The 24310-nt window shown below is 46.1% G+C and overlaps 1 protein-coding gene across 2 annotated transcripts in view; it reads left to right on the forward strand.

Annotated features, from left to right (window-relative positions):
• The first annotated feature begins 259 nt into the window (after positions 1-259).
• Positions 260-24310, forward strand: part of LDLRAD3 (low density lipoprotein receptor class A domain containing 3) — a 258649-nt gene continuing 234598 nt past the window's right edge. Inside the window, exons 1-2 of one of the 2 annotated variants that reach the window (XM_036860960.1) lie at positions 262-357; positions 4750-4812. In XM_036860960.1, coding sequence (XP_036716855.1) covers positions 312-357; positions 4750-4812 — 109 coding nt within the window. In that variant the 5' untranslated portion in view covers positions 262-311. Of the gene's footprint in view, positions 358-4749; positions 4813-24310 lie in introns of both variants that reach the window. The other variant, XM_036860961.1, reaches the window with a different exon arrangement.

Below are 24310 nucleotides of genomic sequence, written 5' to 3' on the forward strand. Positions count from 1 at the left end.
AGAGCCCGGCCTATTACTAGATCTTCGCAGCCAGAGGGGGTTGGCGGCGAGAGGCCGCCAGGGCCGGACCCTCCGCGGCCTCCTCCGCGGCCTCTCCGAGCCTGGACACTCTAGGCAGGACGCGGGCTCGGCGCGCAACCGGGACGCTCGCAAAACTTCGCGGAGCGGGGCCGCGGCCGGCCTGGCCGAGGCGGGCGGGGCGGGCGGGAGGAGGGACCGCGGGGGGCGGGGCCGGCGCGGCGAGGGGCGGGGTCAGCGCCGAGGCCGCGGGGCCAGCGACTGCGCCGGGCAGCGGGAGCCGCGGCCGCGCCATGTGGCTGCTGGGGCCGCTGTGCCTGCTGCTGAGCAGCGCCGCGGGTGAGTCGGGGGGCGTCCGGCGAACTTTCTTCGGGGCGCGGGACGCGGCGGCCGGGCTGCTGTGGTGCCCCCTCCTCTTGCCCGGGCTGCGTCTCCCGGCGCGGGTGTGCACGGAGGGCGGACCCCGGCGCCGGGCTGGCCGGGACCCCGGCGAGGGGCCGCGGCGGGGTGCGCGCCGTCCTATTGTGTGGGCGTGCGCGCCGGCTTGTGCTGTGTTGTGTGTGCACGGGCGGGGCTTTGTGTGCAGTCCGGCTCTGGGGAGCCCGGCAGCTGCCCTGATTGGGCGTAGCTGGAGAGTTCGTGCGTGTGTATGTGTGTGTGTTGTGTAGGGGAAAGGAAGAAGGGAGGGGAGGGGAGAGAACGCTTCCCTGATCCCATCATCCCAGACGCGGGGTGCTCCGTGCTGTGCTAGCCTCCCCAGCGCCTCTTTGGGTTCTCTTGTGTGCACCCCCGTGCCTCAGTTGCCTACCTGGACCGCAGGGCGAGCGGTAATCGCCGTTTCCTTCCATTCCTGCCTGGGACTGTGTTTGGTTTGGGCAAAGAGAGATGAAGCAGGGCCGGACCTGGGAATTATTAATCTTTCCCACTGATACTGGGAGCAGGACATTTATTTAAATCATCTGATTACCCCCACTCGACCTACAATGGCGAGATGCCCTGGGAGAGGATCCGGGCTTCATCTGCCGGCCCTTTGAACCTGGCATCGCCGTAGCGTGTGCATCCTGAGGTCCCCAGGAGCAGCATGCTATTCCAGGGAACTTTTCTGCTGATGTGGGCGCGCTCCGAATTCCAGCCTGGAGCCCTTCCCCTGCCCCTGCCCGCCGGCCACAGCTGTCAGCTGCCCCTCCTAGGGTCGCCACGCCCTTGGCCCCTTGATGTTTATTTCTGGGCAGCTGATTTCTGGCCCAGAAAAGTAGGTGACAGGGCCCAGTGAACTTTCTTCAGCAGAAGCTGGCTTGTCTGACGTCGGTGCCATCCACGTGTCTAATTAATGCCTGATTCTCCCAGGTGCTTCTAGCTACTTGCTGTGGAGGTGTCTTTGGTGGTGTGTTTGTTGGGGAAGTGGAGACTCACTTAATTCTGAACTTCCCCCTCCCTGCCAGGTGTGCACTTGGAAAGAGAAATCCTCCTCCTTCCTTGAAGTCCCTGGTCCTGGCCATTCTCAGAATCCACTGGGTAGCCTTCCCCCACTCTCAGACTTATGACATCATCCCCACTCCTGGAGACTCCCGTTTAGATGTCTGTGGGTTTGCTGTGGCTTCCAGTGAGGGTGGAATGCTGGTGTCTGCTGTGGATTTTTAACCAGGTCTGGGTCAGAGTGCCTTGTTTCTCCTGAACTATTGGGCCACCACAGGGAGAGAGTTCCAAGGGGGCACTGGCACTCACGGGTAGGGGTGAATGATTATTTGGAGGCTGTTGAAACAGGCAGATTTCCAGGACATCTCAGACACAAAGACCTGCCTAGATTCATGCTCTCAATTTGCATTGCCCTGGTGTGTCCCCTGATAACACCCAAGCAGGACAGTCTGGAAGCCGGGTCTTGTGTTTGTCCTCAGAGAGCTGCTTGAGGCCCAGTAGAAAGTGTTATTTATTGCATCTCCCAGTTAGTACTGGGTTGCTTTGGTTGAGTCTCCAACTCTGTAAAAATAACTGTAAAGTTAATTTTGTCTTTCTCTGGTCAGCACGGGTTACTTAATATGTGTGTGTACGTATAAAATAGGGCTAAAATAAATAAAATAGTCATAATGGGGAGGGAAAAATGGAGGGGGGTGCGGTCACAGAATGCCTAGCTGTCCCAGGTGGTAGTTTTCTGTCATCTGTGGTCATTGAACTTGTGTGGTTTTGACTCACCTTTACAGTTAGTTGTTGGTTTAGAAACTTCTAGGCAGGTTGGGGTGTGTGCATTCTTTCCTGTTACATTAAGCATCATCTTTCTAGCAGGGATTCCACTTTGACCTGAAGTGTTAACCAGAAACAGGGCTGGTCAGTTTTCCTGAAGCCTGCGTGGTGGTTCAGTTTGGGGTTCATAGTGGGCCAGGGACCCTGCCCTTCTGTCCCATATCCTACACCTTGATCCTCTTCGGGGAAGTTGATAGAACAAGAGAGATTATAAAAGCTGGTGCTTTTGACTTCTGTCTTCTTTTGATAGTCTGTAAAGAAACCTGGGGTCAGAGTGGAGCCCTAGTCTGAGTTCCGGGTCTTTGTAGGTCTGAAAGGCCACTGACATTTCTAGAGCAATCTGGAGGCCTTTGTTTTTCAGGAACCTTCTCAGAGGCCTTCATGTGTTTGTGTATGTATTTTTCTTCCTTTGTTTTTATTGTTTGTGTTAGGGAAGTGAAGCATCGATTTTGACCGCTATTATTTTTTACTGTAGCCTGTGAGAAAGGCTCAGCCCATCTGATACCCAGCTTTCCTTCCCGTGGCGGGCTCGGTGGGTTTAAGTGCGTGGATGGTGAGGCGTGTCTAATGGTGGCCAGGCCCTGAGGGGGTCAGATGGCTCACCTCCTTCCTGGCTGACCTTTTAGGGACTCCCTGACATTATCTATGAAAAGGCTTGATTTCCCCCATGTGTACTCAGGGGTGTGGGTGTTGACCTTTTCTCCTGGAGAGATCTGCTTAGTGGTGTGAGCGGGTGGGTTTTATTATTATTATTTTTAACGAACTGAGTCGCTTCGTGCAGCCCAGGCTGGTGGATGAGGCCGTGTGCACCAAGTACAAATAAACACACCTTGTTGCTTTTCGTCTTCAAAGAGATGGATGAAGGCTCCCCACTGGGGTGTGAGATGTTTTTTCCTGACAGCCCACTTAGGCCTTTCACCTTGTCATAAGTGAGGGAGAGACAGGGATATGAGCCAGTAGGGGAGGGAGGACGGTACATTCTGGGCCTCCAAGACTGGTTTAGATGCCTCGTTGTCAGAGTCACCTGGGTAGCTTGAAAGTGGGCTTATATCATCACTTTTGTGAAACAGTTTAGAGAACTTGGGGATTAGGACGGTTTCTAATCACGTAATCTATGAAAGTCATGGCCTTTTCAACCTTGCCTCTTTTCATGGGCAAGGAGAGGAAAGGGAACCCAGTATTTGTGGACTGTCTCCTGTGTATGAGGTGCTTTGCTCGCCATTGAAACACATGATCCCATTGAATTTTTCCGATAATATCATGGGACGAGAAGTCATTTTGTGGCTCCTGAGAGGTCATCTGTGTCCAGGGTGCCAGATTCTAACTCAGGTTTCTCTTGGCCCACAATCTGGGCTTTCCCCCCTGTTTCTAGGCATCCTTCCATGCTTTTCCCCCTATGTGCTTTCGTGAATTAACAATCCATGAGCTTGTTTCCATAAACAGCCCCCCTTCCTAAATCTGTTCACTTTGCAGTCACAGCAGTTGGTATTTGTGGTAAATACATAAAAATAAATCCCAGCGACTTCCCTGGTGGCGCAATGGTTGAGCATCTGCTTGCCAATGCCGGGGACATGGGTTTGAGCCCTAGTCCGGGAAGATCCCACATGCCGCGGAGCAACTAAGCCCGTGCGCCACAACTACTGAGCCTGCGCCCTAGAGCCCGCAAGCCACAACTACTGAGCCCGCGTGCCACAACTACTGAAGCCCACGCGCCTAGAGCCTGTGCTCCACAACAAGGGAAGCCACCACAGTGAGAAGCCTACGCACCGCAATGAAGAGTAAGCCCCTGATCGCCGCAACCAGAGAAAGCCCGTGCACAGCAACGAAGACCCAACGCAGCCAAAAATAAATAAATAAATAAAAATAAAATGAAATAACTCCCAGTCCTTCAGTAAAAATGGAACTTTCAAAATAGCACCCGTATTTTTGCTCTGTGCCTGGGAGAGGCATGCCTGGCAGGGAGTTACCACTGGACACGGTTCCATTTCTTGACCTGAGTTGTAGTTACATGGGGGTTTGTTTTCATTCATTAGGCTCAATATTTACATTTCCCCTTTCTTATATGTTTATCGTATTTTACAATTAAAAAATAAAAGATGCTATACACCATGGATGACTCAGAGTGATTGAACTGTTTTTAGCTATGAGATAGCCCTGGGGGCAAATCTGTTTTTGGCTGTGGAGTTGTCTTGTTTGTTCTCTTCCCCTCTTTCTTTCTCTCTTTGGAATATTTTGGAATCGCATGAGCCATCCTAACTGTGCAGCTATTTTTGCCTCTGCCTCTACCTGACAATTGGGGAGATTTTTAAGATGACAGCTGCTGTGTGTGTATGTGTGTGTGTGTGTGTGTGTGTCTTTCTTTCATTGTAATTGTTGTGAAACAATCTACTTTCTTGGGTCCTGAGGAGCGCCCTTAAAAATGTTTTCTGGGAGACCATCTGAGGATGCAGCATTTGCGTGTCACATCTGCTTGATGTTTACTCTTGCTTACAGGATACGTGGACTTTTGTGACATGGTAACTGTCCAGTCAGAGGGATGGCAAATGTTTATTTCAGGTAGGATTGTTAGGGTTTCTGGAGATGGCTGCAGGGATGGGGTTAGTCTAGGGAAGTGTCCCCGCCTCGGTGCTGTTGACATTGGGGCCGGAGAGTTCTTTGTCATGGAGGCTGTCTTGTGCATGGTAGGATATGTCCTGGTCCTTGTTGCCCGTAGCAGCCTCCCCCGGTTGTTACAACCAACAACGTCTCCAGCTGTTACGAAATGCCCCCTGGGGGGAAAAATCACCCCCACTTGAGCACCCCAGTTGAGAACCCCTGGTCTGGTGTGAGTGCCCCCTCGCCATACATCTTGAGCATTCTGGCAGCTCATCCTGAGAGTGTCTTTTAGATGCAGTGGTTCAGGACGGCATCCTCCTCCCGAGGGTGTCTTAGTCATCAGGTTTCTGCTTTCTGTTTCTGCAACCCCACAAGTTCAGTGGGAAAATACATTTTTATGTAGAAACACCCTCAGCACTGACCTTTCCCTCCCGTTTCCCTCTTGTGCCATCGTGAAAGCGGGTAACGTTGGAGATTGTAGAATTGGTTCCCTTGGGAGTGACAGGCTGAGAAAGCAGGTAAAAGGCAGGTGGCGGGTGACACCAGAAGCCACTCGGTTCCCTGAATAAACTGTTAAGCTTGGGAGGTTCACTAGCGCAGGGAGCTGGAGGAGAAGCTGTCTGAAAGTTTGCCTTGGGAGTTGCGTGTTGAAATCTTACCCTGGAAGTCCCCCTGCCTCTGCCCTACAGAGCAGTCATTGTTCCTCTCAGTTCCCATTCCCTCCCCGTGATTCCCTCCCCCCTCCCATCAAAAGCTTTTATAACTTGAGTTCCTTCTGCAGGTGGGCGGGAGTTGGGGGGGATCCTCTGTTCTAGCGGCCAGTTGGTTTTGGAGAAATTCTCATCTTCTGCTTTCTTCTCTGCAGTCTCTGGAAAGTTACACTCTGCGTCACTTTGTAACTCTTGCATTCCTTTAAGACACTTTGCCTCGCAGCTGTCCTTCTCCTTTGTCCTTCTCCTTTGTTCGGTAGCCAGTCTTCCTTGAGTTTTTTGCTTCCTCCTCTCTTCAGACCAGCGATGTGCATTGTCTGCTGCTGCCTTCTTTTGTGTGTGAGTGAATTCGCGGGAAGAAAGGATGTACCAATAGAGGGGCGCTGGGTTTGAAGGGGAGAAGTGCTCGTTATCTTCCCTCAGGCACACAGGCCTCAATCACGCCCTCTTCCAAAAGGCTTCTCCAGGGAAGAGCCCTAGCTTCCCGAGCGGGCGACCCTTGTTTTCCCTTTTGTCTCTGGGTAACTCGAAAGCTCTTCTTGACCCTTTATTTGGCTGTTCACTAGTGCGGTACCAGCTCTGTGCTGTAGGGGGGCAGAGCTGTGTAGAACTTGTTCTTGGCCCTTGAAGAATTAAATGATCCAGTGAAGGAAATGGGGTTGTTTACCTCTGTCGTGATCTGGGAAGGGCAGAGACACTTCTCCCGAAAGCGGGGTTTTGGAGGTGTTTCTAAATGTGAGATATACTGATGGATGCACAACCTTCATCGGAACGAAGCTGCGTGGATGTCACAAGGCCTTGGCAAACGTGGATATCCGGTCACTGGGAATATTTAATGGATGGGTCATTCTTTTAAAAAATTTTTTATTTTTATATAATTTTTAAAGGTTACTTTTCATTTAAAGTTATTACAAAATATTGGCAATATTCCCTGTGTTGTACAATACATCCTTGAGCCTATCTTACACCCAGTAGTGTTTGTATCTCCCATTCCCCAACCCCTATATTGCCACTCTACTGGTAACCACTAGTTTGTTCTCTACATCTGTGACTCTGCTTCGTTTATGTTATATTCACTAGTTTGTTGTATTTTTTAGATTCCACATATAAGTGATATCATATAGTACCTATCTTCCTCTGTCTGACTTCTTTCACTGAGTATAATGCTCTCCAAGTTGGATGGGTCATTCTTGATCAGGTTTCAGAGGTGATGACACATGTCCTAGCTTGCTTCTTTAGCTTTAGCTATCCAGATAAAATGTTGGGGTACATCTGTTGGTGTTCTAAGGCTCTTTTAGCTCTAGGCTTATGAGATTCTAATGAGACATGTCTTCTGTGGCTTTAGGCAACAACCTTCTTTATCTTATCATACTGCCTACAGACACATATATGTACATACTACATATACTGTATATGATAAATATGTGTATATATGTATAATATACATATCTTGGTATATGTATATATATACACACACACATATCTTGGTGTATGTATATATACATGTGTTTATATATATATATCTTACCTCTTTTAGTCTCTAATCCTACTAGCTTGTAAACTCCTTAAGGGCTAGGATCATATGTTAAATGTATATGTCATATTTCTTATTCCTTTTGTGGGGTCTAGGAGTGTAGTAACGGCTACCACTCACTGGAGGGTTACTCTGCCTGGCAGGGTGCCAAGACTGTACATGTATCATTTTGTTGTGATCTTCCTGAATTAAAAACATTACAAAAATAATGCATCGAATATATGCTCACTATAAAAATTTCAAGCACAATAGAAGTCATTAAAATAAAACATTAAAATCTCTCTTCATTCTGTTTACCTTTCTTTCCTCTTTTTAAAATTACTATTAACTGTCTGGTATATATCAGTTTAGTCCTTGTGTGCCCATAGAGTTTAATGAGCTCATACTTGTCTATATTTGTAGTTTTTTGACTTGCTTTTTTTACTTAAAGACTGAACTTTGTCAGTTCTACTTTGAGTTCTGAATTGGTCACACAACTGCCTCTTGTTGTTTAGACCTTCCAGTTATTCCAAAGCATTTGGCCTTTTCACTCAACTTCACTTGCAGTTCACTTTCTCAGTTCGTGAATGGCACACTCCTTTTGCCTCTATCTCAGAAACAAAATGTGGTATGGTTTCAGCTGTTTCTGGATATCTTCAAGCACCTTCCTTTAAGGTGTTTGGCTCATGCTTTGCAAGAAAATATGGAATTTTAGTCTTTCTCCAATGACAGATATTTGTTTCCCTATTTTCAAATTTACACGGTTTCCTTGCCTTTTTGTATACACAATAATTTTTCATTTCAATGCAGAATTTTCGTGTCATCTTTTACAAGACATTCTGAATAGCAGGTAAATTCAACCTCTGCATTACCAACAATGCACAGAACTGGACGGAAGTGATGAATCACATCAGCGGCTGTGACCAGGTTCACCCAGGCACTGCCAGTGACCAATAGATCACAGCTTCTGCTTATCCTGTGCTCTCATAAGATGCTGTTGGCTGTTGGGCATATCTTGATTTCAGAGATGTTACAGTATTAAAGATGAATTAGGCACATCCTGATTTGGTATTGGAGATGTTCCAATACCAAAGGTATGTGTCTTCTTGGCCATCTTTCTTTTAGTTCTTATATAACTACCCATTCTTTTAAAAACAGCTTTAAAAACATCTGGTATATGTCAATACCATAATTTTTTTCATGCCTCCTATGCTGATGAATCTTATTTCATTTTCACAGCAGTTCATTTAGGTAGGTGGTATGCTCTGCCATTTTAGAGATGGGGAAACTAGAAGGCTAAGGAATTTTCCCAACCCCGCAGCCAGTAAGAGGTGGTTTCAGAATTGGCATGTAGGTCTGCACAACTTAAACCTGTGCTCTTGACAACTGGCTCTACTGCTTTGGCACTGAGTAGACACTCAAGTTCACGTGTGTTGGAAGAAGGAGGTGTACTCCCTAGCTTGTGCTAGGGAATTCCATCACTGGGTAGTGGTGTCAGTATTGAGTCCATGCTTATTATGTTGGATAGAATGATCTGTTGGAGAGCCATTGGTCGGGGCATATCTCAAGTTGATTTTATTCAAGTGGCCTGTCCTTGGCAGATTGAAACTGACATTTTGCTGTTCCCCCCTATGGAGGACTTGTTGTTATAGGCATTTAAATGAGCCTTTGTAGAGGCTTCCTTTATTAAAAGAAACAATAACAACAATAAACAAATTATTTCAGCACCATGAGACTTGCCTTTGAATATATTCATGATGGAGAATTTTTTTCCTCCCCTTTGAGGGAAATATTTTGTTGGAATACCAACCAAAAGCAATTTCTTTTTGGTCAGTACTGCCCTCAAATAGTGCTGGGTGCCAAAAAGAAGGGCCTGCTGTTTATAAAGTCTAGAAATAGATTTTTAAGGCAGAAATATAGTGCTGATTATAATGCCTCATATTAAAAAAAAAATCTAAGTTTTTTCTTACTTTCTCACTCTGAGCTTAAGCTTGTATAGTTCACATATGTGAGAGCTTTTTCTGAACTAGTCATTGATGTTATTTATTGTGGAAGGTGAAATGTGAATGTACTGTACCAGAAAGAAGTCGTAGCTGGCAAGAGTTTGCCCCATCTTGTTACCTCAAACCAAGGGGCTCTCGTGGGCAGCGGGTCCAGTCTTGTGTGGAAGTAACGCTGCAGGTCTGAAAAGCGTTAATAACTACAGGCGAGCCAGAATGAGCCCCAGAATTCCAAACCCTCACTCCCAAGTTCTCTCCTGAAAACTGTTTCTCTTTTTAATGAGTCATTTGTGATACCAGGAGACTGTAATTTGGGTGAATTTGCAGGTGCTCAAGTCCAACTGTGATTTTTGACAGGCAACATAGTGCTGTCTAAAGACAGGGTTGTCTCTGGCCTGGAGGGAGGCCGCAGCAAAGAGGGAGGGCAGCCAGTTAGCTGACGCTGGAACAGGCCTTCAGGAACTGGGTGCTGGAGGGACATGGCCTGTATGAATAACTTGATTCAGAAGACGTGCGGACCCAAGATGCCAGCGTTCCATGTGGGACACTCGTGTGTCTGTTGGCAGAGAGAAATGGAAACATAAATGGTGTGTAACTTTATTGCATTAAAAATCCCTTCTCGTTATTATAAGGCCCAGTGAGGTTAGCTCTAGGGATATCACAAGTACGCTGTTTTTGATGGCCTTGCTGGAACATTTTCCTTCAGCTTTTGCCTTGAATCAGGGCAGTGTTCTCCAAGAGTCATTAAACTAATTGGACATGGCTGAGAAGTGAGCCCTCCTCACACTTGCAGCTCCACAGTCAGTTGAAAAAAAGCCTCTCAATTGGTTTGGAAAGTGCTAAATTTAACTTGTTTTTTTATTATAAAAATAAGATGGGGGAGTTCGGGGACGATGAAAGAGTGATTAGCAGCATAGGGTGTTTCATCAGAAAAAAAAATCCAAAGCTGTAAAAAACTGTTGATGCTAAGAGAAACCAGAACAGAACTGAATGGAGGTTTCAAAAGCAGACTTTATAAAAGTTTGATTAAAAGGTACGATAGGACGGAGCCCAGCTGGCTGGGGCCTGGTGTAGCAGGACTGGAAAGAATGGTTGCTAATTACTGTAACAGAGATAAAGTTGGAAAGAATGACTCGCATCAGGAATATTCTGTATTAATTAAAGATCGCATTAACCTTGTAAATGTTACAGAGAAACGATAAACATCTGTGGACCCTATGAAGGACAGCAGTGATACAGTAGGGAAAGATTTAGCGTGCCCAAAGTTCATTTATGTTGCCCAAGGAGATGATAATGACAATCCAAGAAAAGCTAACAGATATCAAAAATATAATAAGGATGCTCCGTTGTTGAATAAGACACATACCAGAGGAATTGAAGTGGATCAGGAATTGGACTGTATGTTCAGGGAAAGGAGCACTGTCCAGCATTGAGGGGGCAATCTCAGGATCTTTTGAAAGTACCCGTAAAATGTAACTCAGCAATAATCTTGAACTGAAGAAAGAACTCTCCCATTCTTTTTTTTTTTTAATTATTTATTTTTATTTATTTATTTTTGTCTGTGTTGGGTCTTCGTTTCTGCGCGAGGGCTTTCTCCAGTTGCGGCAAGCGGGGGCCACTCTTCATCGCGGTGCGCGGGCCTCTCACTGTCGCGGCCTCTCTTGTTGCGGAGCACAGGCTCCAGACGCACAGGCTCAGTAGTTGTGGTGCACGGGCCCAGTTGCTCCGCGGCATGTGGGATCTTCCCAGACCAGGGGTTGAACCCGTGTCCCCTGCATTGGCAGGCAGATTCTAAACCACTGCGCCACCAGGGAAGCCCCAGAACTCTCCCATTCTTGTGTGATTCAAGTTCCATGAGGTGGGATGGGGTCTGTCGTGTTCTTTGAAGTCCATCTTATTTGTTTTACAGTCCAGCACCTGAGTCAGGGCTTGGTTTAGTGTCTGTCACACAATAGGGTTTCCTGTAAGTTACCTGGAAGGCACGGAGGTGATCACTAAAGATAAGTGACTGTGACTTTGAAGAAGAGAAGCAGTTGAGGGAAGAATGAAATTTAGATGTTGCCCTTTGGTGACACATTGTTTCTTCTCTAGATTTTAAAACAGTCTCATTTGGCTTCAAAGACCTGCAGAGATCTTTACCAGAGACACCTGTGGCTTAAAAAAAAAAAAAAGACAAAAAGAGGCCTTTGAGAGGGAAATGGATTATAGCAATTGTAAAATCAGGTGGTAAATTAGACAATTGGGAGTCTAGCATGTGGCGTATAAACAGGGGTTTCTGACAGGTGAATGAAAACTGCTGGGCACCTTAATTCCATTTGAGGGGAGCTTACACAGTTTACTTAAGGAATATGAGAAGTTACTGCGAGGAAAAAGTGAAAGCAGTTCTGTCTTATAAAATATCAGTGTTGATAACCTGAATTTTCTTATTGTTTAATGTTATCTTCCGGTCTAATTTAAAAGGAAATAAAAGTTTGCTACTGAAACCACACAAATGATTCAAGGAAGGAAGTGCATCAATCAATATAATCTTAGAGGGAAGTGGAGGGTAATAGAAATATATCAATTATAAGACTAAGTGTACAACAAAATGTCACTAACTCTTGCGGAAAAAAAAATTACCCATCTGTTCATTGTAAGAGACATAGTAAAATCCAAAAGATATAGAGTGAAAAGTTAAGGAAATAAAATTCTATATGCAAGGGCTACTTTCGTGGTATCAGATAAGTAATTGCATAGCATTAAGCATTAAGTAGATAAACAGGGTTACTGCAAATGGCAAAAGTTTCATTAAACAAGTATCTGATAATGCCATGTAAAAAGACATGAAGAATTAGGAACATAATTAAAGGGTGTTGAAGGTTCTTGAGGATAAGATTAGCAAGTGCTTGCCAAATTTTGGAAGGTTAAAATATTTAGAGAGTACCTAATTTTAATGTTTCAAAGAAAAGGTCCGTGGGAATAGGGAACACCAAATCGAAAATGTGCTGGTGACTCGGCAACGAGAATCTGCCGTCAGGGGTGGTGGGTGAGACCGGCTGCTTCCTCAGGACACCCCTGGGGCCTTTCCTCCACGCACCTGCTCCATGGGTTTGTGGAAGTGTTTGCTAACGGAAGCTTTGGGGATAAAATCCTCCCTGCTAAGGAGACGAGAAGGTTGATAAAGCTTCGAGTTGGGCTTAGTCTGACACCAGCGTCTGTGGGTGGGAATTTACAACAGCAGTTTAAGCCCTGCCATATGGATAGAAAAGGAGACTGCAAAAGTGATTGAGAAGAAAAATCTATTTTTGCTTTTATATCTTAGTAAGCGTTGATATTATTTAAATTATTAGAAAACATTTTCCTGGTTGAGTATAGTGTATTTGCTCCTTTAAGAAGGTAGTCTTGTCATGGGATTATGGTGTAGAGCTTTGCTACTCAAAATGTGGTCTCCAGGCCAACAGCATCAAGCATCACCTGAATCAGAATCTGCATTTAAACAAGATCGTCGGGTGACTCCGGCTCACGTTAAGTTTGAGATGAACTCGTAGCTAAGAATACAGGCTTTCGAGGGAGCCAGCCTAGGTTCAAATCCCAGCTCACTGCCTCAGCTTTGGCCAGGTTTCTTCAACCTTCTGCAACCCACTGTGTCTTCATCTGTAAATAGGGATAATAATGGTCCCTCCCATGTAGAAATATTGTAAGTGAGATAATGCATGTGAGGCTCTTAGCTTTTATTATTGCTCACTAATATAACTAAATGTTATTTAACATTTAGTAACATATAACTAAATGTTATTTAAATAATTATTCCGGTTTATTGTAAAAATTTGGACGAAAATTTAGAAAAACATAACTTACAGTTCTACGATCTAAAGACTGTTAATACGTTGGTTTATTTGATTTTTATGTCGTTTTGATCATACGGAGAATATAACTTCATATCCTGCTCTCTTCACTTGTGAATGTAGCGTTGGCATTTTCCCTCCTTAAGCTGATGTGGGAGAACAAATGGTCTAACATCCCAGAATGGCTGGGTGTATTCTTTGATGTCAGCTGTAAAAATTCTCTAAGCCAACCAAGTCAGCGGCATGCTCTTTCACAGCTTGTTTCCTTGTCTATACATACGGGCTGCTATTCCCTGCCCCGTCTGATTTTACCTGGTAGTCGTTGAGGATCCTTTGAGAATCATGTATGTAAAAACAGCTAGTGATAGATAAAATTCTGCTCACATCTATGCTACTGTAAGTGGGTGGTCTTGCTATGTAGGAAAAGCCTAGAAACGTAATTACCCATTGACTCCACAATTCCACTTCTAGGACTTTATCCTGATGGTATGTGTACAAAGATTCAGATATGAGGATGTGTGTGCCAGCATTGCTTTTAATGGTGAAAGGCTGGAAGCTAATGCTTCCTAGAAAGGGTGAGTTATCACATCAATAAGCTAGAATACTATGCATACAGTAGAAGGATGCTCTCCAATATGACCTCCACTTGCCACATGTGGCTACTTAAAGGTAAATTAGTTAAGATTAAATAAAATAAAAAATCAAATTCTTCTGTCACACTAGGCATATTTCAAGTGCTCATGAGCCCCACGTGGCTAGTGGCTACCTTATTGGGCAGCTCAGAGATAGAAAATTTCCGTCATCGCAGAAAGTTCTATTGGATGACACTGCTCCCGAAGAATAATTCTTACATGGAAAGAAAATTCTTAAGAAACAGAATGATTCAGATTTGTAGTATGTGTGTGTTATAAGTTGCCCCTTGGTACTTGGGGCACAACATAGCATTTCTTCATTTTTCTAAATTCCATCAAACCTAGCCCTGATTGCCTTCAGTCACCAAAAGCTAGCGATTTGCTGTAAGTCAATTGCTGAATTCTGCAGATCTTCTCAGGACCCCTGGGTGCCTGACCTGGTCACTGGCATTACTGTTGCTTTTTGTTCTAAGGCCTGTTGCTTAGCTTTGGACCTTCCTGTCTGCCAAACACTTCAATCCACCCCTTCCCATAAATTAATACTCCCACACATTTTACAACAATGATCTACAAGGGCTGCATGGAGAGTAAACCCCTATGGCCCTCCCCCATTCAGATGGGTGGGAAATGTTACCTATGGGGAGAAAAAAGGCTGAAACCAGACTACATTAGTAATCAATAATAAGAAAACTCGCAATTCGTTTGTGCGCTCAGCTTTAGTCTGGTTTGCAGATCCCAGTGGATACTTGGGAGAGGGCTCTGCAGTGGTGGACCCTGCATCCCGCCCTTCCCAGCAGCATCAGGCCTCCAGGCACCCAGGCCTCTTCAGGAACACCCTCCCTGCCTTGCCAGTGGGCTGAACTGATACAGATGACCCTTGCCCTAACTTCCTTGGCAGATGGTGTTGGTGCCCAAGTGATCCCTATTTCTTGCTGGATTTTTAGCAAATGGTTCTGGCCAGCTTGACTGAGAAGGGTTTCCCAGCTCGTTCCTTCTCCCACAGCTAAATGCAGCCTTATGTCTATAGTGTGTACCCTTGCTTGCTGTCTGGTCTTACTATTGATTTAAGCTATGCCCGTGTTTGTACAGTTTTTCAGAGAAAGCTTCCTATACACCTTTCACAGCTCTACTAGTGAATTTCCTTGTCTAGAAAGCTTTCCTCCCATATTCAGTTCCCAACCCAGAATGAATCTCACTTCTTTTAAAAAAAATTGATATATGTCTACATTGGGAAATGATTAGCACAGTAAGTTAACACCCATCGCTTTACATAGTTACAATTTTTTTTCTTGTGGTGAGAACTTTTAAGATGTACACCTTTAGCAACTTTCAAATATATAATACAGTATTGTTAACTATAGTCACCATGCTGTACATTACATCCCCAGGACTAATTAAGAATAAAACTGGAAGTTTGTACCTTTTGACCACTGTCACCCGTTTCTCTACCCGCCCCCCCCCCTTCCCAGCCCCTGCCTCTGGCAAACGCCAGTCTGTTCTTTTCTATGAGTTTGGGTTTTTTAAAGATTCCACATATAGGTCAGATCATACAGTATTTGTCTTTCTCTGTCTGATATATTTCACTTAGCATAATATCCTCAGGGTCCATCCATGTATTCCAAATGGCAGGATATCCTTCTTTTTTTATGGCTGAATAATATTCCATAATCTCACTTCTTAACGGCTGCCACTACCTTGCTTTTGTTCATGTTAAACTTCACACGTGTTATTCTAATTTATTTATGCTTGTTCCCTATACTTGAGTGGTTCTTTTTTTTTTATTATTAATTTATTTTTGGCTGCGTTGGGTCTTCATTGCTGTGCGTGGGCTTTCTTTTTAGTTGCCGTGAGCGGGGGCTACTCTTCATTGCCGTGCGCGGGCCTCTCATTGCGGTGGCCTCTCTCGTCTTGGAGCACCGGCTCTAGGTGCACGGGCTCTAGAGTGCAGGCTCAGTAGTTGTGGCGCACGGGCCTAGCTGCTCTGCAGCATGTGGGATCTTCCTGAACCAGGGCTCGAACCCATGTCCCCTGCATTGGCAGGCGGATTCCTAACCACTGCGCCACCAGGGAAGCCCTTGAGTGGTTCTTAAACCTCAATGATTATAAGAGTAGCCTGGGTGTTTCAAAATACATACTTTTTAATTACTTTAAATTCTGGAATCTCTCAAACATCATAAAAGAACCAAGAATAATATAACAAATACTAGTGTACCTGTCACACAGATCTATCAGATTTTTAACATTTTCCATATAAATTCAGATTTCTTAAAGAAAAAAATATTACAGATACTCTCGAAGACTGTCCCTCATCTCATTACCTACTCTTCTGCCCAGAGGCCACTGCTATCCTCAAGTTGGCATATAGCCTTTCTGTCTCTGTTTTAATCTTTTCCCACATTTGTGTGTGTCTGTCTCCAATGCATAGTATTTTAAAGTGTACATAAGTGCCATTCTGTGTGTGTACTTTTGCAACTTACTTTTTTCATTTATTCTTGTAATTTTGAGGTCCATCCCTGTTGCCACACGTAGATGTGTTTTTTTTTTAACTGCTATAGGTATCCCATTGTATGAATATGCTGCAGTTTGTTCACTCATCTCTTAGTAAGACATTTAGGTTGTGACCATGACTAGCCACACTGCAGTGAAAATCCTTGTGCACAGAGCAGGACTTCATAATGTTCTCGAAGTAGAATCCTGGGTCAAAGGGTTTGCACATTCTCTGCTTGTCTAGATAATGCCAACTTACCCCCTGAAATGGTCCTATCTATTTATATTCCCTTTAGTGGTTTATGAGAGCACCTGCTTCCCCACATTTCTTCCAATATTTGGACTTGAGTTCTTAATTAGTTTTCCCAAGGGCACAAAGTGGTAACTTGCTGTGGTTTCAATGTCCTTTCCCTTGATTACCAGTGAGGGGAGTGCAGTAGGCTGTGGCCAGACCTCCCCGCCTCGTCCCCCCACTCCTGGTCCCCCAGTTGGATATAGATGGAGAACCGGGCGGACTTTCGGCACCGGTGCAGGTAAGAGATGGTTGCTCCCGTGTTGGCGTGGCAAGAATTTCCAGGTCCAGAACTCCAGGCCTTGGGGCTGGGTCATCGGGTCTAATTCTGCTGAAGGGTTGAATGTCTGCTTTCGACGTGGATTCTGGGGGCACCTATGGCTAAGCGTCTCGAAGGCGGTTCTGGGCTCCTCTGTCTTGGTAGGTGTTTTACCCTGTAAGGGCTGCTGAGATCACTGGACTAAGGGTGCTCCATGGTGAGAAAACCAGCAGGGCACTGGGGAGCCACTTTCTGGACTCCACTTCTGATGGTGGTGTGGGGGAGTGATGGCTCAGAAGAGAGGCAGGCTCTTGAATCAAATGGTCTGGGTTCAGATCCTAGCTGTGTGACCTTAGGCCAGTTACAGAACCTCTCTGTGCCTCAGTGGGCTCTTTCCCTGTAAAAGGGAGGTAACGCCAGCCTCATAGCATTCTTGCGGGGAGTGGATGAGATCATGGATGCAAGGTACTTAAGCCCGGTGCCTGGCACTTCAGCAGCAGCACCACCTGCTTACTAATCCATGCTCTGCGGCTGGGTTTGAGGGCTGGGGGTGTCGTTTATGTCTGAACTCCCAGTGCCCAGCCCAGTGCTGGTACTGAAGTGGGTGCTCAGTGAACGGTTGTTGAATGAATGTATGAGCTTCCACTTACGTATGAACTTCAGTTTGTACCGCAGGCTATGTTGAGCCTATTGAGTACTGGAAATATTTTCGACCAGGGACGACTGTGATCCTGGTGGTGGTCTTAAAACAGAGATGAGGACTCTTGGTCCACCTGGCATTTTCAGTCCTGAAATTTCTGGTCATCAACTGTGAACCTGAAATTAGGTTTTTCTGACTCATTTTCACACTGACTTTGAAAAATTTATTCTTCCCATTTTTTCTCTCCCTGAGATGTTTTCCCCTTGCCTTGTTGGCCTTTCTGAAACATTCAAACAGCCTTTTGTTTGTCTGGTGGCTCTGAAATACCCAAGTATTTGGAGTTCGCACTTGAGCTTGTCTGCAAGCTCTAGAGGGTACTCTTCTTCATGACCTAGGACATATTGAAGGGTCAGTACTAAGTTAGACTCTGGAAGGAGAGTCCTGAGAATTCTGGATATATTGTAGGTCTGCTGCAAGTTCAAATGGCTCGTCTCAGTCTTTGCCTCTACAGAATCCTTTTTTCCACTTTTCAATCGAAGAGGGTGAATACACCCTATGGGGCCATCATGCAGACTAAGTGACTGATGATAATTTTCCATATGTTGGTTCTGCTCTGACTTCAAGGGAATGAACAGCTTGCTTCTGGGACGTTCATTAAGCTTCCTGGGTTCTCTGGAGCACCTCCTTTTAAATGAGTTCCTACGGTGAACAAAAGAGCCTCAAAGATTTTGAAATAGAAATGCCCTTCCTCTAAGTACATTTAGAGGAAGACACATGGACTGTTCCCTTGTCTGTTTAAATAATTTTCATTTATTTGAGAGACGGAGGAGGAGAGCAGAATGGAATGAAATCGAACTCTCTCTGGACTTGAGTTCTTTGCATACATAAGGCACCATACAAAGGCCATTTAGTGGATCCAGAAACCCAGGGGGATGAGGAACAAAACAGAGGGTAAATGGCTAGCTTTGTAGAATAAATAAATAACAGTGCCACATGGAAAGGGTGCCTTGAATGAAGGGAGGGAAATAATGTGGTAAAGACTAAACCAAAGGAAGACATAATCAAAACAACACTGAAGTCAGAGTGCAAAGTTGTAAATGTTAATGGGAGGGCAAAGTAGAGTCGTGTACTGACAGTTAATCAGAATTGTGGGGTGGAGGAAGTGCTGGGCCCCAGAGACAATGGATTTCAATCCCATCGGATTAGAATTTTAATTACTGTCCTTTTGCATTGCCTGGGATTTTGGGATGAACATATTTGTGTGTGTGTGTGTGTGTGTATACATATATATACACACACAGCCCTGTATATAGATGTGTGTGTTTATATACATATAAATATTGCTAGCTTTGGTTCTAGGAAGAAATTCAGCATCGGACATAGGAAGTCATGACGCTACATCTGCTTCTCTATTGTAAAATGATCTATTGGGGATGATATCACTGGCTTCTTAGAACAATTACTTATTGTTCACTTACTTGTAAGGCACTGTGGCAGGTACTGATGGATGTACAGAGCTTCCCCTGACTTTAAGTAATTGAGTTTTAGCACAAGAGGGAAGATGTGCACGTAGGTCTGAATAAGGCATGTGTGGTCATGTGGAGAGCGATGCAGTCAGGAGAGTGGCACAGACCAGATGCTACCCGAGTTCAGAGGAGGACCACGCTTCTTCTGGCTGCGATGGATACACAGGGATTGTGAAGGAGGTCCCTGACATGAGCTTGGAGGAAAGGGTGGGAGTGAGGCTGGAATTTCGGGCCGGTGGGGCACAGTCCCAGAGGTGGGAATGTATATGGTGTATCTGGGGACTCACAAAGATTATAGTTTTGCTGGAGTCTCAAGGAGCCGCGGGAGATAAAGCTAGGAAGAGGGTATGTCTACCACGAAGACTGCTTCTACTAACCGTCCCAGTGAATGGCACTTACTGTGTCCCAGGCACTGTGGAAAGTGCTTTACACACATGATTTTGTCAGATCTTCTCAAGATCCCTGTGAGATAGGGACTGTCACCATCACGGCTTGACCTAGTAGGAGACTGACGCTCAGAGAAACAAAGCAACTTGCCTGGACTTGGGTAAGAGCTAGGCTGTGGACCCTGGGCTTTTCCAGCTCTAGGGCCCGTGCTTTGGCGGGTGGGGTGGTGATGACCAGAGGTGCCAGTGAGAGCTTGGGCTCATGTGATCGGCACTGGGAAGGCTTGGCCTTGATCAAATCTGTTTGGAAAGGCTGCGGTTGGCCTTTTTTATGGAGGCTCTGGTATGTCTGAGTAAGGACAGCCTTTTCTGGACTGTCTGATGCAGGAAGGGGCCTGGATTTGGAGACCTTGGAGTGAAGAGTTTCCCTTGCATGGTGAGAGCAGAAGCTGGGTTTGTAAATTAGGGTAAAGAAGTTGAGCTGGGGATGAAGTGGAGGCAACCATGCCCCCTTGATGGGCGTAGTCGGGGGACTTCCATGCTTGAATTTATGGACCAGTAAAGTAATGAAAAATAAACCAAAAGAGGCTGGACTTCCGATATTGCCTCACCTACCTTTATTTGATCAAATGAGGACAATGAAAAAAGAATCACCTTTTACCAAATCACCACCATTTTATAATAGACATCAGATTTTAATACAACAATATAGGAGTAGTTCATCCTCAGAACACAGGGTGGTCCTTTAAATGGGGTTCAAAGAAGAGCTGCAGCAATTGTTCCTTCAGTTTCTAATTTCGTCGCTGACCACTGAACGCTTCGCAGTGGACCAAGGCGTTCTTGCGATGCGCGCTTGGGAACCGCGGGTAGAGGCCGCCCTGGCCCGAGGTGTGAGTGTGGGGGAAGGAAGCTGGAAGCAGAGGCTGGGGGCAGTGGGAGATGTCGGTGACCCGTGTTCAGGAATGTGGGTGTTTAGGGTTTAGGGAAGGGTTTTCTAGGGAGCCCTGACGATGTTGAGAGGAACTGGGGAGGGCTCCTGAGAACATAGGAGGGTGGGACATGCCGGAGAGACGAGGGAGGGAAGAAGAACGGTGGGGGCAGATCTGACATTTATTTAACACCCGCCGGAGGTGCGTTATGAGAGATCTCTCACGTGATCCTCATAAAAAGTCTCTGGGAGGCAGAGGCACTATTATTCCCATTTTACAGATGAGGAAACTGATACTGCAGGTGTTGGATGTGCCAAAGTCACGTCACAGCCAGGTCGCAGAGCTGGGGTTCACATGCTGTTTGGAACCTAAAAGGTGGCTTATTTATTTGGAGTAACAGTCGTGGTGTGTTGAGGCCCTTCTGCGTTTCCCCTTGGGCCTTGTTGGTTGTCTTGTGACTTGGTGACTGTGTCAGACGCTTATATTCCTAAAGCGCAGCCTCAGCATTTGGTAGCTGGCAGACGGGACCGTATCGATGTACAGATTTCCTAAGAGCGTCTGGCGTGCGCGCCAGTCCCCGGCTCGGCTTCACGATTTTATCCGCAGGCCTGCATCGTGGAATCGTGTGCCTTACCCGAGGGTGGCAGCTGGGGCTCTGATTTCTCCCCCTCGGGAAACAGGTATCCCCGACATTCAGAGCAACCAGGATTCGAACCCTGGGGCTGCCTCCTCAGTCCAGGCCCCTCTCACTCCCTCTGAGGAGCTTCTGCCTCACAGAGGGAGGTGTGAACCCCCCGGAGGCCCTCCTGGAAAACTCATAATGGAATCTTTGAACAGCTGCCCAAGGACGGTTTTCAGATTTTCAGCCATTTTTCTCTTTTAATGGAAGCTCCGTCTGGCTAGCTGGTTAATGGGTCCCAGGTTCTCCCAGGCCACTTACTTCCTAATTTTCAAGCATTATCCATGGAGAAAATCCACCCTGCAGGAGCTTATGCCTTAATGAGCCCCGTCAAAGTCAATCTCAAGTCGTGGGCAGCAGCTTTGATCGTGGCGATGGGCATTTGGGTTCCACCGAGGGGGGCAGTGGGAGTCTGGCTCTGCCTATGATTTATTCATCCCTTCCTTGGCCGCACTGCCTGCCCAGCTGCCCTTGGGAAGGACCCAGCCTCGGCTCCGGGCTCTATACAGCCTATGGGGCTTACAGGGCCTTACGTCTGGATGTTTCTGCACAGCTGGAAGGCAGCCAGATGTTGGAAGCCGAGTTGCATACCTTGGGTAAACCCTTTTCCAGCAGCCCTTGGGGCTCCTTACTGGCAGACCAGCTCTTCCCCCTCCTCCAAGGCATGTGGGGCTCACGTGCGGGAGCACGCTTGCTCAGAGACCCACTGATAGAATATTTACATCAGTGACTTGGTACCAGGGCCTGGTTGTATGGTTTTTTTTTTTAAAATGTATTTTTTTTTCTTTTTAAACGCATTGTTTACTTTGTTTATTTATTTATTTATTTATTTTTGGCTGTGTTGGGTCTTCGTTTCTGTGCGAGGGCTTTCTCTAGTTGTGGCAAGCGGGGGCCACTCTTCATCGCGGTGCGCGGGCCTCTCACTGCCGCGGCCTCTCTTGTTGCGGAGCACAGGCTCCAGACGCGCAGGCTCAGTAATTGTGGCTCACGGGCCCAGCCGCTCCGCGGCATGCGGGATCTTCCCAGACCAGGGCTCAAACCCGTGTGTCCTGCATTGGCAGGCAGATTCTCAACCACTGCGCCACCAGGGAAGCCCTGGTTGTATGTTTTAAAAGTCTTAACGACACATCAGCCATAAGGATGCTGGCATGTTGGCTTTTGGTTTCTTGCTTGCGGTTTTTGTTCTTACGAGGAGTGAAGAAGTGTGGCCTGATCTTCTGGGAAGGAGGCTGCTGTGTGGGAGAAACTGCTCCCTTGTGTGGCTTGTTGAGTGCCCTGTGTGCCCCTGGCAGCATTCTTAGTGCTTGGCATCCTTGTCTCTTTTTAATCCTCTCACCATCTTCTAGGTGGGTTGAATTATGTCACCCCAAAAAAGATATGTTCATGTCCTTACCCCTGGTATCTGTGGATGTGACCTTATTTGGAAATGGGGTCTTCGCAAACATAATTACTTAAGGTGAAATCCTACTGGATTAGGGTGGGCGCGCATTCCAAGGACTGATGTCCTTAAGAGGAGGGAACGCACAAATGGATACACACAGGGGAAGATGGCCGTGCGAAGACAGAGGCAGTAATTGGAGTGATGTAGGTACAGGCCAAGGAACGCCAAGGATTGCCGGCCACCACCAGAAGCTAGGAGAGAAGTGAGGAAGCGTCTTCCCTAGAGCCCTCAGAGAGAGTGTAGCCCTGCCAACACCTCGATTTCCATCTTCTATCCTCCAGAACTGGGAGAGAATAGATTTCTGGGGTTGTTTTTTTTTTTTTTTTTGGAAGTATAGTTAATTTGCAATGTTGTGTTAGTTTCAAGTATACAGCAAAGTGATTCAGTTATTTATACATACATACATATATATACATATATATTCTTTTTCAGATTCTTTTCCATTATAGGTTATTATAGCATATTGAGTACAGTTCCCTGTGCTATACAGTAGGTCCTTGTTGTTTACCTATTTTATATATAGTAGTGTGTATATGTTAATCCCAAACTCCTAATTTATCTCCCCCCCACCCCCTTTGGTACCATAAATTACTGAAGTTTGTTTTCTTTGTCTGTGAGTCTGTTTCTGTTTGGTAAATAAGTTCATTTGTATGATTTTTTTAGATTCCACATGTAAGTGATATCGTATGGTATTTGTCTTTCTCTGTCTGACTTACTTCACTTAGTGTGATAATCTCTAGGTCCATCCATGTTGCTACAAATGGCATTATTTCATTCTTTTTTATGGCTGAGTAGTATTCCATTGTATATATGTACCACATCTTCTTTATCCATTCCTCTGTCAGTGGACGTTTAGGTTGCTTCCATGTCTCGGCTATTGTAGATTTCTGTTGTTTTAAGCCACCGGTTTGTGGTAACTTGTTAAGCAGCTCTAGGAAACAATACAGTAGGAATTACCTAGAAGGGAATTTCGAAGGGAGTTAACCCCATTCTGCAGACGCACAAACCAAGACTCAGAGGCAGTGAGCATTCTGCCCCAGGTCATTCAGCTCGTGTGTGGAGACAGAGGAATGAGGGATTTCATGGTGCTGTGGCCAAGGCCGTGCTTTCAGGGTGAGGTGGGGAATCTCTGATGCCCATTATCTGGATCACCTTAATGAGCAGTTAGGACTAAGAGAGAGGTCACTCAGTTGCAGTGTAGATTTGCTTTCGATCTGGGTTCAGCCGGAAGTTTCTCTGAGTGTGACTCTGGGGGAACCCTTGCTTTGGCTGAGGGGACACAGGTCTTTTGTCCAGAGGATCTAAGTATGGGGTGGAGATGTCATTTCTGTGACATGACATGTATGTTCAGGGAGGCTCATAGGTCATCAAGGGCCAAGCCTCATTCTTCAGAGAGGTTGGACAGCTTGCCCCAAATCTGTCAGTACTTGGAAAAAAGAAGAGAAATAACAGAAGGCACCGTCCTTCCTAATCTCTCTAATCCTGTCTGTTCCCAGCTGTGCTCTTATCTCCGTCTGCTTTTTTCCCCCCTCCTTGTTCTCAGCTGGGAGGGAGAGAAGTAGGCAGGGGTCACGTGTTGGAAAGATATTATTCTAAGGGCAGTGGGACACCCATAAAACTGAAGGCTTTTATGGAGGGGAGCGCCGTGACTTGTCGGATATTGTTATGGGCTGAATTGTGCCCCCCTACTGCTCCCAAATTCAAGTGTTGAAACCCTAACCCCTGTGCCTCAGAATGGGTACCTTTAAAGATAGAGATTGGGCCTTTAAAGAGGTGATTAAGTTAAAATGAGGCTAAGGTGGGCCCTCATGCCATCTGATTGGTGTCCTTATTAGAAGAGGAAATTCGGACATACAAAGAGAGACCAGGGATGCAGGCACACGGAGGAAAGGCCATGTGAGGACACAGCAAGGAGGCGGCTGTCTGCAAGCCAAGGGGAGAGGCCTCAGGAGAAACCAACCCTGCCCACACCTTGATCTTGGACTTCTAGCCTCCAGAACTGTGAGAAAATAAATTTCTATCCTTTAAGCCATTCAGTCTGTGGCATTTTGTTCTGGAGCCCAAGCAGACTCTTAGAGACGTTTCAAAGCTGAGTGTAGCAGCCGCGGGGAGCGTGGATGGGGGGGGTGATGTCATGGGCA

The sequence above is a fragment of the Balaenoptera musculus genome, chromosome 8, assembly GCF_009873245.2.
Source record: "Balaenoptera musculus isolate JJ_BM4_2016_0621 chromosome 8, mBalMus1.pri.v3, whole genome shotgun sequence".
NCBI lineage: Eukaryota > Metazoa > Chordata > Mammalia > Artiodactyla > Balaenopteridae > Balaenoptera > Balaenoptera musculus.